Source organism: Mirounga leonina, unplaced genomic scaffold (assembly GCF_011800145.1).
Source record: "Mirounga leonina isolate KUSES-001 unplaced genomic scaffold, KU_Mleo_1.0 Mir_171, whole genome shotgun sequence".
Classification (NCBI taxonomy): Eukaryota; Metazoa; Chordata; class Mammalia; order Carnivora; family Phocidae; genus Mirounga; species Mirounga leonina.
Window position 1 is genome coordinate 14,358,054 of NW_023270436.1, and position 14,889 is coordinate 14,372,942.

A 14,889-nucleotide genomic window follows, 5' to 3' on the forward strand; every position below is an offset into this window, starting at 1 on the left:
CACATCAGAGTACACATCTTTTACCTCTTTAGTTAGGTTTATTCCTAGGTATCTTATTGTTTTTGGTGCAATTGCAAATGGGATCTATGCCTTGATTTCTTTTTCTGGAGCTTCATTATTGGTGTATGGAAAGGCAACAGATTTTTGCACATTGAGTTTATTTTTATTTTTTTAAGATTAAATCACATTTTTAAAAAAGATTTATTTATTTATATATTCATTTGACAGAGATTCAGAGAGAGCAGGGAGAGAGGCAGAGGGAGAGGGAGAAGCAGGCTCCCCGCTGAGCCAGAAGCCTAATGTGGGGCTTGATCCCAGGACCCCAGGATCATGACCTGAGCTGAAGGCAGACGCTTAACCATCTGAGCCACCAAGGCACCCCCGCACATTGATTTTATATCCTGCAACTCTGCAGAATTCATGAATTAGTTCTAGCAATTTTTTGGTGGAATCTTTCAGGTTTTCTACATAGAGTATCATGTCCTATGCAAATAATGAAAGTTTGACTTCTTCCTTGCTGATTTGGATGCCTTTTATTTCTTTTTGTTGTCTGACTGCTGAAGCTAGACTTCCAGTACTATGTTAAATAGTAATGGTGAGAATTGACATCCCTGTCTTGTTCCTGACTATAGGGGAAAGGCTCTGTTTTTCCCCATTGAGGATGATATTAGCTGTGGGTCTTCCGTATATGGCCTTTATGATGTTGAGTTATGTTCCACCTATCCCTACTTTGTTGAGGGCTTTTGTTAAGAAAGGATGCTGTATTTTTGTCAAATGCTTTTTCTGCATCAGTGTTATGATTTTTGAGATTTATCCATGATGATATCTGTAGATCCAGTTCATTGTTAACTGTGATACAGTATTCCATAATTAATTTATCCATTCCTCCTTGGGTAAGAATTTAGATTGTTTCAACCTTTTCTAGCTTCTACACAAGGTTTCATTCTTGTACACATTTCCAGTGTATATGCATAAATATTTCTTTAAGGAATACACTTAGAAGTGAAATTCTGGGTCATGGAGACTACTCATCGACTTTACTAGATGTTGATAATTTACACCCCAAAGTTGTTATATCAATTTACATTTCTACAAATAATGAATGAGTTCCTGTTTCCTTAGTAGTTTCCCAAAATTTATTTATTATCCTCATACTTAAGAACTTCTGCCAGTCTGATAAATGTGAAAAAGTTTTTTGTTCGTTTGTTTTTTAAAGTAGGCTCCATGCCCAGCATGGAACCCAACACAGGGCTTGAACTCATGACCCTGAGATCAAGACCTGAGCTGAGATCAAGAGTCGGATGCCACCCAGGTGCCCCAGTGTGATAAGGTATTAATTTGCATTTCCCTTATTACTAATGAGCCTGAGTATCTTTGAATGTTTGGTGTCCATTTAGGTTTCTTTTTCAGTGAACTTGCTGATTATATTCTTTGCCCATTTTTCTACTGGCTGTTTGTCTTTTTATTTTTGATAAAGAAATGTGGTAAATCATAAGAAATCTTTAAAAATTCTGGGCCAATACTCTGTTGGTTAGGTATGTTGAAACTACTTTCTATTAGTCTCTGGTTTATCTTTTAATTTTTGTATTTTACATAGCTTTATATATATATATATTTTTTTTTTTAAGATTTTTTTTATTTATTTGAGAGTGAGAGACAGTGACAGAGATAGTGAGAGAGAACACTCAGGTGGGGAGGAGAGGGAGAAGCAGGCTCCCCTCTGAGCAGGGAGCCCAATATGGGGCTCGATCCCAGGACCCAGGGATCATGACCTGAGCCGAAGGCAGACGCTTAACCGACTGAGCCACTCAGGTGCCCCACATAGCTTTATATTTTAAAGTACTAAAAGTTGTCATATTTGTCAACGTTTTCAAATATATATATATGAATATATATATATTTTTCAAGATTTTATTTATTTGACAGAGAGAGAGACAGCGAGAGGGGGAACACAGGCAGGGGGAGTGTGAGAGGGAGAAGCAGGCTTCCTGCTGAGCAGGGAGCCCCATGCGGGGCTCGATCCCAGGACCCTGGGATCATGACCTGAGCTGAAGGCAGACGCTTAAGGACTGAGCCACTCAGGAGCCCCTCAAAAATATTTTTAGAAAAATTCTTCCCACACCCATAAAGGTATATACTCCTATAGTAATAATAGTAATAATAATTACATTTATATAGTGTTTATTACATGGCATGCCATATTTTAAGTATTTCATATATAGAGAGAGAGAGAGTATAGTTGACATAGGATGTTACTTAGTTTCAGTAGTACAACACAGTGATTCAACAACCCTTTACATTATGCTATGCTCACTGCAAGTGTAGCTACTATCTGTCACCATGCAAGGCTATTATAATACCATTGACTATATTCCTCATGCCTGTGACTTTTATTCCTGTGACTTAGTCATTCCATAACTGAAAGCCTGTATCTCCCACTCCCCTTCACCCATTTTGCCCATCCCCCACCCCTCTCCCCTCTGGCAATCATCTGTTTGTTCATTGTATTTATGGGTCTGATTCTGTTATTTGTTTATTCATTTATTTGTTTAGATTCCACATATAAGTGAAATCATGTTGTATTTGTCTTTCTCTCTCTCACTAATTTCATGGACCTTCTAGGTCCATCCATGTTGTTACAAAATGGCAAGATTTCATTCTTTTTTATGGCTGAGTAATATTTCTGTGTGTGTGTGTATACAGTATCTTCTTTATCCATTCACTTTTGGTGGGAATGTAAATTGGTACAGCCCCTGTGAAAAACAGTAAGGAATTTCCTCAAAAAATTAAAAATAGAAAAGACCATATGATCCAATAACTCTACTCCTGGGTATTTACCCAAAGAAAATGAAAACACTAATTCAAAAAGATATATGCACTCCCATGTTTACTGCAGCATTACTTACAATAGCCAAGATATGGAAGCAGCCCAAGTATCCATTGATAAATATTTTATATATTCATTAATCTTCATAATAATAGCACCTGCTTTGTAGCATTGTTGTCTCTACTTTGCAGATGAGGAAACTGAGTCATAAGAGGGCTTCTCCTAAAAGTTTTAGAGTTTTACTTTTTACTTTTGGGTATTTAGCCAATCTGGAATTTTATTTTTGTGTATGACATAAGCTAGGATCTAATTATAGTTTTTCCTTATACAATTAACAAATTGCCTCATATTATTTATCAAATGGGCCATCCTTTCCCCACTAATTTATAATGCTTTTCCAGTCTTTTTATTTATTTATTTATTTATTTATTTATTTATTTATGTAAAGATTTTATTTATTTATTTGACAGAGAGAGACACAGCGAGAGAGGGAACACAAGCAGGGAGAGTGGGAGAGGGAAAAGCAGGCTTCCCGCGGAGCAGGGAGCCCGATGCGGGGCTCGATCCCAGGACTCTGGGATCATGACCTGAGCCGAAGGCAGACGCTTAACGACTGAGCCACCCAGGCGCCCCTGCTTTTCCAGTCTTATAACAAAATCTGACTTATACATGAGTCCATTTCTAGGTTTTACTGTCTGTTCTATTGGATATTAGTCTTTCCCTACATCAATGCTGTATTGATTTAATTATGATGGTATGGATTTTGGTACAGTGATTTTTCTGTCCAAATTCTACTTTTTCAAAATTGTCTGGACTAGTTTTGGCCCTCTGACTTTTAGGACTACCTTGTAAAGTTGTATATAGTATTATTGGAAGTGCATCATATGTCCTTTTTAAAGTATGCAAATATTTCTGCTGAGTCTCCCTCCCCATAATCAGTGTGAATAAATTAAGTTAATTTCCTTTGCAGTGAAAGAGAGAATAACACAATATTAGAATGTAAAAAAGAGGGACGCCTGGGTGGTTCAGTTGGTTAAGTGTCTGCTTTGGCTCAGGTCATGATCCCAGGGTACTGGAATGGAGCCCTGAATCAGGCTCCCTGCTCAGCGGGGAGTCTGCTTCTCTCTCTGCCCCTCCCCTTGCTCATGTTCTCTCTCTCACTCAGATAAATAAAATCGTAAAAGAAAAAAAAAAAAAAAGAATGTAGAAAAGAAATCTACCACCTCAATATCCTTTAACAGAGGACTAGTCAAATAAATTATGGTATATCCATAATACTGGAGGAATAAGATGATGCCAGTAAAAAGAAAAAGAAAAAGAGGTCTAAGTTACTAATATAAAACAGATCTCCAGACGTTGTTAAGTGAAAAATCAATATACAGAACCACTTGTATATGTTGATTTGGGTGAGAAAAGGAATGCAATACATGTATATCCATATTTGTTTGTATATTTATAAAGAAGCTCCGGAAGGATATACAAGAAATTAGTAACAGTGGTGCCCTGTATGTACTAGCAGGGGTGGGAAAGGAAATGGGTCAATAGGGCCAGAGGTCTGAGAAGTTCTTTCACTGCATGTCTTTTTATATTTTTTGATTTATAAACCATATGAATATTACTTGTTTTTTAAAAATTAAAAATTAAATATTCTAACTCTCCTCCCTGAATTGTTTTTTTAAAAAGTAATATTTCTTTAAGGTTAAAAAAAAAAAGAAGACAAGTCTTGTATCTTTATCATATGATTCTTTGTTCAAGGAAGGAGTCAGTGAAGCAACTGGAAATGCAATACAAAGTATCCCAAGTTGTCTTTACAAGCCAAACATTTCAGGATAAAGAAAACTACAGTCTGAGAATCAAACTGGAGCTCAGAAATTCTTACAGGATCAATTTGGATACTAGAGTAGAGGAAATTAACCCAAAAAACTAGATGAAGAAATTTTAAAAAACTGATGAAAAAATTAAATTAAATGTATTTATAAAATTATAAATAAAATAATTATAAATAAAAATTTTAAATAAAAATCTAGATAAAGGCAATGTTGGAGCCGGATCTCAGTGGCTTTGGAAGGTCAACTGTGCATCACTTTCTCCAACTCCACAGTAATCTTATCTGCCCCACCAGTGACCTGAGAATCATTGGTTAAATCTGCCAGTATAGCCCCAGATAAAGGTGACTTTAGGATACATTTAAAGTTCAAAAAATACAACCAGAAGATCAAGAATCTGTGGTATGTTAGACAATTTTATGTAAATGCAACAATGTTTGGGGAACAACTTTAAAGCAGAGGGCATCTTCTAACAAGAAGTTTTCTCTGAGGTTGCTCTGTAAATGGGTCAAATAGAGTTTTTACAGTCAGATCTTGGATAAGCCTGCTATTACTTTTTTAGATTTCCCTTATACACGTCGAAATTAAATTACTACTGGGAAGGAAGGGCATAAGTTATCATTCATGATATGGAGAATGGATGTTTTTCAAATATTAATACTTATTATTGTATATTCCCACATTTGTTATTTGCTATACCTGCTCAAACTCTTTTAAATTAATAACACGAAAATGTAGCAAAGAGAAAGGAATCTTCTGATGTTATACAAAAGCATAGAAAAAAAATTTAATAAATTCATGCTGCCTGGCCCACATAGAGCAGTGACCCATTAAATAATAGCAGGATGAATGAATTAACAATTATAGTCAGGAGTGATTTTCAAAAGTACAATAACAACAACTCTTTTGGGGCACCTGGGTGGCTCAGTTGTTAAGCATCTGCCTTTGGCTCAGATCATAATCCCAGGGCCCTGGGATCGAGCCCCACATCGGGCTCCCTGATCGGCGGAAAGCCTGCTTTTCCCTTCTCCCACTCCCCCTGCTTGTGTTCCCTCTCTCGCTGTGTCTCTCTCTGTCAAATAAATAAAATCTAAAAAAAAAAAACCAAAACCAAAACCAAAAAAAACACAACTCTTTCACTTACCCAATTCAATACAGGTGATTCCAAGTGACCAAATATCAACTTTCCCATCATACTGTCCTTCGTCCATAGCTAAGATCACCTCTGGAGCCATCCTGCCAAATGTAATGTACAAAATTTGAGTTGCAAATTAAAAACAAAATTCATCTAATGAAGTGATTTGGTGAAATAGCTGTTTGAGCACAGTCTAAAATTTTGTCTAGTAAAGATATTATTTCCTTATACGAGTCATTTGGAAAAACACTGTTCAAAACATAAACATTATACTCAAGGATTTACAGGAAACAACACATTATTTTCAATAAATCCTGGTTCCACCATTATCTATCAGTTTTACCGCGGCTAAATTACTTAACCTCTCCGTATATCAGTTTTCCCATCTGTAATGTGGAGAGAATTCTAGTAGCTACCTCAGAAAGATTTGTAAAGGATTGATATGTAGGAAATACTTAAACAAATAACTATAGACAACATAGAAAATACTTATGGAACTATTTAAAACAATATGATCAGATATTTCAAAGATATTGCAACTCAAAAAATAAACAAACAGGCTATGATAATGGATATTGTTTGTCCAGAATGGATTTCCATAGGAGGGCAGGGGTCTTATCAGTTTAATATGTTTTTTTTTTCTGTTACTATATGTAAGTGCCTGCTTAGTAAATGCTACTTGATGATCATTGACAGAAAGGAAATTCAAATAGCAGCTAATTTTTTTAGTAGGTAAGTAATTATCCAGGGATATAAGTCATTGTCCAAGATACAATGAAATTCTAGTTTATCTATGAAAGGAAGGAAAGGCATCTTGAATAGATGGGGTGAAATTTTCAGTCAGAGTGACAAACTAAGAAAAGTCTCAAAAAAAGAACTCAACAAAAAAAAGAAACCGGATTTCTTTCACTGAAAGGTAATATTTATGCTTGTTGACTAGAGAAGGTTAAAGAAACTACTTTGTCCTTGCCTAGAGATTCTGCTTCAAGAGAAAGTTTCAAAAGAAACTTCAAATGAAATCTAAAACCTGAGCTTGGTCAGTGAGTTGATAATCCTGCTCAGTTTACACACAGTGACATCAACCTTATTTGAACAATTTAAAGTCTCTGGAAATTTTATACTAAGTCAGAGTGTTTCTTTTTTTTGCCAGTGAGTTTTCTATCCTTTAATGAAATCTCATATGAGGCACATGGTGAGACACTGTCAAAAAACAAAACAAAAGCAATGCTTTGAGCCCATCTTGTTCATGTATGTATATTTTAAAATTCTAGTTTTTAAATTCGACATACCAGTAAGGTGTGCCCACAAAGGAGTTGGCAGGAGAAGCCACTGAGGCAGATCCAAAATCAGCTAGTTTCACCTGACCTGGCTCTGTTAGAAGAATATTTCCTGCTTTAATATCCCTATAGGAAAAAATAAGAGGGTTAGAAAATTACTTTTCAACTTTGATTATGGAATAGGTCAGAGCATGCAATTAATAAGACAAAAAGTTTATTAAAAAAAACCTTGCTCAGATAGCCAGAAGGGGATTTAGTAATTACCGCATGTTATACGGGGGCCCAGATTCCTGGATGTACTTACAGGTAGGTCAAAGTAATTACTAAAAGGTAGAGCTTTATTTAGAGGGAAGGAATGCAGTGAGAAAAAAGGCAGACAGACGTGGCAGACAAGGAAACCTTTTCCATCGCTATACTTAAAAAAGCATATTCTCAGATGCTAAATCCAGTCATCAACAGTATCCCTTCTGCTGGGAAAATTGGTGCCATTTGTAACTGCCTTTTTTTTTTTTCTTTTCCAAATTACATAACATTTTTGGAGTCTAAATAAACCTTCAATAACTGTATTATCTACCTACCAATAAACCTCAACTACACACATACTTTTTCTTTCTTGCCTGTGACCCTTTCTCTCTGCCTTAATTGTAACTGCAACTCTAAGGCATTTGAGGGTACATGTTATATGGAAGGTGTTATTTTAAAAATAACACTGTACAGTAAAAAGAAGACCCTGAAAGATCAAAACAAACAAGGATTAGGGATTAGGAAATTGCATTTCTATTGTATTACTACAAAGAATCGCAAGCTGTTACTACTAAAGCTATTAGATATTTTATGCAGCAGAAAAGTTTTCAAAATATTATTTTAAAATATTCATTGTTGAGGATGATAATTTAGAATGAAAAGACATGAGGATGATAATTTAGAATGAAAAGACATGCTTCAAAAAAAGCATGAGGTGTAATGAGTACCAGGAACCAAGACTTATAAATTGGTGGGCCGTGGAAAGACAAAGCAGAGAGAATGAGGAAAACGGAAGCTGAAAATGAGAAGGTTCAAATGTTTCCAAAACAATGTCTCCAAAAATTTTCTCTTGAAAATTCAGTTTCTTTACTCAAGATGACATTAGGCATTGGCAGAGAGAACTAAAAAAAACACTTATTTATCTAACAAAAGAAAAATACCTCTTCTCTATTACCTTCAATTAGAACACTGACTTGTCAAATCAAAATAATAAATCTGAGACACGGTTTTTATTTTTAAATAGGGAGCACACTTTATTATTTTTTTAAGATTTTATTTATTTATTTGACAGAGACAGAGATAGGGAGAGCAGGAACACAAGCAGGGGGAGTGGGAGAGGGAGAAGCAGGCTTCCCGCGGAGCAGAGAGCCCAATGTGGGGCTCGATCCCAGGACCCTGGGATCATGATCTGAGCTGAAGGCAGACGCCCAACGACTAAGCCACCCAGGCGCCCCGGGGAGCACACTTTAAAAGCTTTGTTTTTTCAACTTCTTTTATATACTAAAGAAGATAAAGTATAATATAGAATATAAAACATTAAATCAATATGCAGATTTTTGTTAACAAAGGCACAAAAAAATGAACCATGGCTTTAAACAGGAACCAGCAAAATCATATATAAACAAGTTGGCATTTGGTAATGACATTTTGGTAACAAAAAAACGTACTATAAAAATTTTTTTGGTCAAACCCATAGACACTATGGTTAAATCCATTTTATCAGCATTTATTAGATATGGTTAAGTTCATTCTTTGTCTTTATTATACATAAGCCAAATTCACGGCAGGAATTTTGGTCTGCCTATTTTGAGGAAGTTCTGCCTTTGCTGTACCAGTAACTGATAATGGCTACTCTGGGGTGATTAAAACAGAAGCAAAAGGGGAACCTATGATGTAATAGTTTCATTTCTTCCTAGTAAATGTCAAAGTTTTTTCTTTTGTTTTTGAGCCATTGGATCCTTTATATCTACCCCATATTCCACCACTTCTGCCACCATTCATTAAAGTAACTGTACTAGCAGTTCTTTACTGAGAGAAGGAAAGATTAGGAGAACATCTTTATTTAGGAGAAGTTAGTAGTAGGAAGTAGACTGGAGGGAGGACAGTGGAGTTGTGGTAGAGAAAATAAAAGGTAGAGGAAAGCCTTGGATTAGGAGTTAGGAAATCTGAGCTTCAATCTTTATTATGTAAAACCTGTGAAACTGTGGGCAATTATTTTAATCTCTCAGAGCCCCAGTTTCTTCAGCTGCCAAGATAAATACAATACTATCTTCCTAAATATCTATGTGGACTATAGAAAAGCACAATATTTTAAAGTTATGAAATAGTACGTATTTATATAATATTGACTTGTTATTTGCAACAGGAAAAGGAGAAGAAACTCAGCTAGGAAATAAATATATGGAAGGAAGGCTAATTTTCTTTTCTTCTTGGCATTGTATCAAAAGGCTGCTGGGCCCTTCCTCAAATTTTCCTGCAACATCCTGCCTTGGAGACAGTTACCTATAGAACAGAGGTGATGCAAGTCTTCGTGAACATCTGGGACAGACCAAGAGACAGAAGCTAAATTCTGACAACTTTCCTTCTTACATCCAGCAGCAGCAGCAGCAATCTCTTTGCTTCCTATAAATCCACAGGCACCCTAAAAAGTGGAGCAGGCACTAACTTTCAAGATTCCTTGGATAGTCCTGTAACTGACATGTAACTGGTCTCCAGTCTTACCTATGAATCAGTGCATGAGAATGCAGGTAGGCCAGCCCCTGCAAGGCACCGTGAGTAATGGCAGCGATTTCCACTTCTTGAAGTGGTTTTTTGTGAACTGAGGAAGGAAAAGAAAAATTCAGAAGTAGTAATCAGTTGCATTCTTCTTAAAATCTTATACAGTTATACCAAACTGAATTACATACTCTCAAATGACAATTTGGGAACACATCCACCATATTTCCTATAGAATTGCAATAAATAATCAGATAAAAGGAAACTCAAGTACAAAAACAAACAAACAAACAAACTCCTTAAAACAAAATAAAACAAAGCCTGATATTCACTGTAATGAGTTGTTAATTGACCTGTCAGTTGCAAGTCAAAGCCACCACTGATTCCAATTGGCCAGGCCCAAATTTACCAGTCCTTTCTGACATTTTAAATGCCTAGAATGTTTTAGGTTGTATTATTCTCCTCTCCACAGAGCATCTATAATTACCTCTTCTAACTACAGGTTTTCATTATTTGTGAAAGCAGCTAATAAGCAATTTCTATTCAGAGATCAAGGGTGATATAAAAAAGTTTTTTTTTAATGTAAATTTTTAACCCAGTCTCTGATTATAATAGTATTTGCAGAAGAGAACTGGGTCAAGTCAAGATATTTGAAGGAGTTAAATATCAATATAATTTGATACCATCTACCTCTCTTTCATATATACATATGAATTTGACGTTTTTGGGTACATACATCATATTAGCCGAACATTTTAGTAAGTACCTGCCCTGGATGGGCCATGCACTGAACAGCAGGAGGGCTGTTAATCATTCCCGAGACACTTTCAGCCACTGCAGAGATAAAGTTTGCACAGCTCATCCACACAACCCTTAGGTATGAGTCAGCATCCATTTGCTTTGCCCAAATTGCACTTTAATATAGGAGTAGATACTATTCTGGTCAAGGCAGAACATAAAGGAGGGGGATAGTGCTTTTATTCTTACCTTCTAACAAATCAGAGGCTGAGCCTAAGCAATATTCCATCACCAACTGTAATAGATTAAAATAATAACCAGAATAATGACAGTTAATAAGAAACTGCTAAAACCAACTTAAGTAACCAAGGAACTAAGAATGCTAGGAGAGTAAGTATTCTTTTTTTTAATGATTTTCTTTATTTATTTGAGAGAGCGAGAGAGAGAGAGAGCATGTGCGAGTGAGAAAGAGAACATGAGCAGGGTGGAGGGACAGAGAGGGAGAAGCAGACTCTGCAGAGCAGGGAGCCCGATGCAGGACTCAATCCCAGTACCCTGGGATCATGATGTGAGCCGAAGGCAGATGCTTCACCAAGTGAGCCACCCAGGTGCCCTGAGAGTAAGTATTCTGACCTACTTGACCTGGATTAAATTTTGGTCATGTGACACTAATTGATTTTTTGTAACTTTTATCATATGGTTTTATTTCCTCCTTGGAACTGGAATGTTCTAAGACTATAAGGGCAGGGAGCCTGATGTGGGACTCAAACCCAGGACTCTGGGATCATGACCTGAGCCGAAGGCAGATGCTTAACCAACTGAGCCACCCAGGCGTCCCATATATTATATTATTATGTATAACAGAGTTATATATTCACATCTAAACTATTAAATTCGTTATATATTTATATATGTAATTAAATATATAACTATATATGTTAAAATTATTCCATTACCAGAATAATTTAAAACATAAGAAACACAGAAGTTTAAAGTTTTGAAATTTTATTATAGTTTTCTGCTTGACATTAAAATAAGCAAATTCAGAAACATTAATTTTATTTACGTATGAATAGAAGTATAATTGACATATAATATTATGTTGATTTCAGGTACACTTCATAGTGATTCAACAATTATCCATTATGAAATGCTCACCAACCTAAGCGTAGTTACCATCTGTCACCATACGAAGTTATTACAGTATTACTGACTATATCCCTATGCTGTACTTTTCATCTTTGTTATTTTATAACTGAAAGTTTGCACCTCTTAATTCCCTTTACCTATTTCATCCATTCCCCTACCCCTGTCCCATCTGGCAACTAACAGTTTGTTCTATGTGTTTATGAGTCTGTTCCTGGTTTTTTGTTTGTTCATTTGTTTTTTTTGGATTCCACATGTAAGTGAAATCATATGGTATTTGTCTTTCTCTGTCCAACTTATTTCACTTAGCATAATACCCTCTAGGTCAATCCATGTTGTCGCAAATGACAAAATTTCATTCTTTTTTATGGCTGAGTAATATTACATTGTATATGTACACCACATCTTTATCCATTCATCTATCAGTATCACTGAGGCTGCTTCCATACTTTGACTATTATAAATATGTTGCAATAAACATAGGGGTACATATATCTTTTCTAATGTGCACTTTTGTTTCCTTTGGGTAAATACCAAGTAGTGGAATTACTAGATTGTATGGTATTTCTATTCTTAATTTTTTGAGGAAACTCCATACAGTGGCTGCACCAATTTACATTCCCACCAACAATGCACAAGGATTCCCTTTTCTCCACATCCTTGCCAACAGTTGTTTTTTCTTGTCTTTTTGGTACTAGACATTCTAACTGGTGTGACGTATAATTTTATTTCTTATTGTGAAATGAGAGATTCCACATTAAATCAATACCATAATAAACATTAGCCTTTTATGTGCACTATTTTTTCCGCTTTATTGAGGTATAATTGACAAATACTCCTTCTTTATTTTTTTTTTTAAAGATTTATTTATTTATTTGACAGAGAGAGAGACAGCAAGAGAGGGAACACAAGCAGTGAAGTGGGAGAAGGAGAAGCAGGCTTCCCACGGAGCAGGGAGCCTGATGCGGGACTCGATCCCAGGACCCTGGGATCATGACCTGAGCCAAAGGCAGAAGCTTAACGACTGAGCCAGCCAGGCATCCCAATTTACTTAGTTGTTTAAGAAATGTTTCCATCAAAATTGGTTAAAGAAGGAGTGTTTGGGGCGCTGGGTGGCTCAGTCATTAAGCGTCTGCCTTTGGCTCAGATCATGATCCCAGCGTCCTGGGATCGAGCCCCGCATTGGGTTCCTTGCTCAGCAGGGAGCCTGCTTCTTCCTCTGCCTGCCGCTCCCCCTGCTTGTGAGCTCTCTCTCTCTGGCAAGGAAATAAATAAAATCATAAAAAAAAACCCTAAGTAAATTAATATGCACATATAACTTCCTTTAACTGAGTATATGGAATATGAACATAGAACTTTAAAACCAAATGGAGAGAATATGGTTCTAGGACAGTTATGGTTATATTTTTAAAATTTTTATGTTAATGTATATTTTGATCATTTTATCTTTTCCCTATTATTCCATAACACAAGGACACCTGAGCTGTGGCTAGTTGTTTGCTCCTGACATTAACAGCTCTAGTTGCTCTACCTTTTTTTTTTTTAAATAGAGTTATTTATTTACTTGAGACAGAGAGAGACTGAACCAACGTGGGGGGAGGAGGGCAGAGGGAGAGGGAGAGAGAAACTCAAGCCTCCATGCTTAAAATCCCTTTCTTGATTCATTTAAGATGGCTGAGATTGCCAGAGAACTGATGTCCAGATAATGAAATACTCCTCTGATTAATTTCTTCTGCTCAGAACAGAAGCAACGACTCTATCTATCTTAAAAGCTGCTTGAAAAGAACTGTTTATGTTTAAGTATATTGTTTGATAGTCTATCTGGGAACAAAAATTCCATTCCCTAACTGGAGATCACTTGTACATGGTAACTTCTCAATAAATGACAGTTAGATTGGACTCTAAATTGGAACGTAAGGTCTGATAAAGTACAAAGTATATAGCATTTTCATGTACTAAACAGTAGCTAACCTAAACAAAGAAACACAATCATGTAAAAATATACTAAAAAGATAGAGTAGAACAAAAGACTTTTTTGAGGTAGGACTGGGGGCAGAGGGAGAGGAAGAGAGAGAATCCCAAGCAGGCTCCACACCCAGCAAAGAGTACGACATAGGGCTCAATCTCACAACCCTGAAATCATGACCTGAGCTGAAATCAAGAGTCAGACACTAACCCAACTGAGCCACCCAGACACCCAAGACTGTTTCATTTTAATCACATGTTAGGCCCTGTCTGATAAAACGTAGACCACGATGGTAATACTAAGCATAATCCCGAATTTTGGGGGAATTTGAGTGGGGGGTGAGAAATTACAACAGTAAAAATTCTAGGATGACAATAAAAGGATCTGCCTTTTACTTTTGCAAATAAATCATAAAATGGTACTAACTTTTCACTATCTGTTAATTGTTTATAGAATAAAATTTCCCATAGGCTAGATATCATATTTAATCTTATAGAATGTATACCATATGGCACACTCCGAGGTATTAACAAATGTTAAATACTGATAACAAAAGTCAAATGGGTCAGAAATGGGACTGATAATTTTACAGATCAAAGAGATAACAGAGGGGCGCCTGGGTGGCTCAGGACATGACCCCACGGTCCTGGGATCGAGCCCCACATCAGGCTCCCTGCTCGGCGGAAAGCCTGCTTCTCCCTCTCCCACTCCCCTTGCTTGTGTTCCTGCTCTTGCTAGCTCTCTCTCTGTCAAATAAATAAATAAAATCTTTAAAAAAATAAAATTAAATAAAAAAAACAAAGAGATAACAGAAAAAAGAGAAAAAAAAATTTAATTGGAAATAAATGATAATACAGGTCCTTTGACTTACCCAAGCAGTGTGCTCTTTCAAGTAGCAACCCTTATACTCAATGGTATTAGGATGCTTTAATTGTCGTAGAAATTTGACTTCCTTGAGAATATCTTGCCATTTCTATTGAAGTAATAAAGAAAATGGTATAATTTTTTAGGCTGGAAATAGTATTTTACTATCAAGTATACCTATATAGTATTCTTTTCATTATTTTAAATGGACAAAGTAAAAGTTTAATAAATGAAGAAGCCGTTTAAACTTGTGTTATTTCTTTAATTTTAGTACATGTAAATGTAAATCTATGATATATGATAAAATATATGATAAATCTATTATACTAACTTATGTTCTATTCCACAAATTAGTTGATTGAGGTAGAATA

General features: G+C 35.9%; 1 protein-coding gene across 1 annotated transcript in view; it reads right to left on the reverse strand.

The window, feature by feature from the left end:
• TAOK3 (TAO kinase 3) overlaps window positions 1–14,889 on the reverse strand; it is a 182,981-nt gene that overhangs the window by 67,064 nt on the left and 101,028 nt on the right. The window contains exons 5-9 of the mRNA XM_035017101.1: window positions 14,526–14,627; window positions 10,792–10,837; window positions 9,811–9,907; window positions 7,078–7,191; window positions 5,798–5,889 (exon numbers count right to left, since the gene is read on the reverse strand). Coding sequence (XP_034872992.1) covers window positions 5,798–5,889; window positions 7,078–7,191; window positions 9,811–9,907; window positions 10,792–10,837; window positions 14,526–14,627 — 451 coding nt within the window. The remainder of the gene's footprint in view (window positions 1–5,797; window positions 5,890–7,077; window positions 7,192–9,810; window positions 9,908–10,791; window positions 10,838–14,525; window positions 14,628–14,889) is intronic.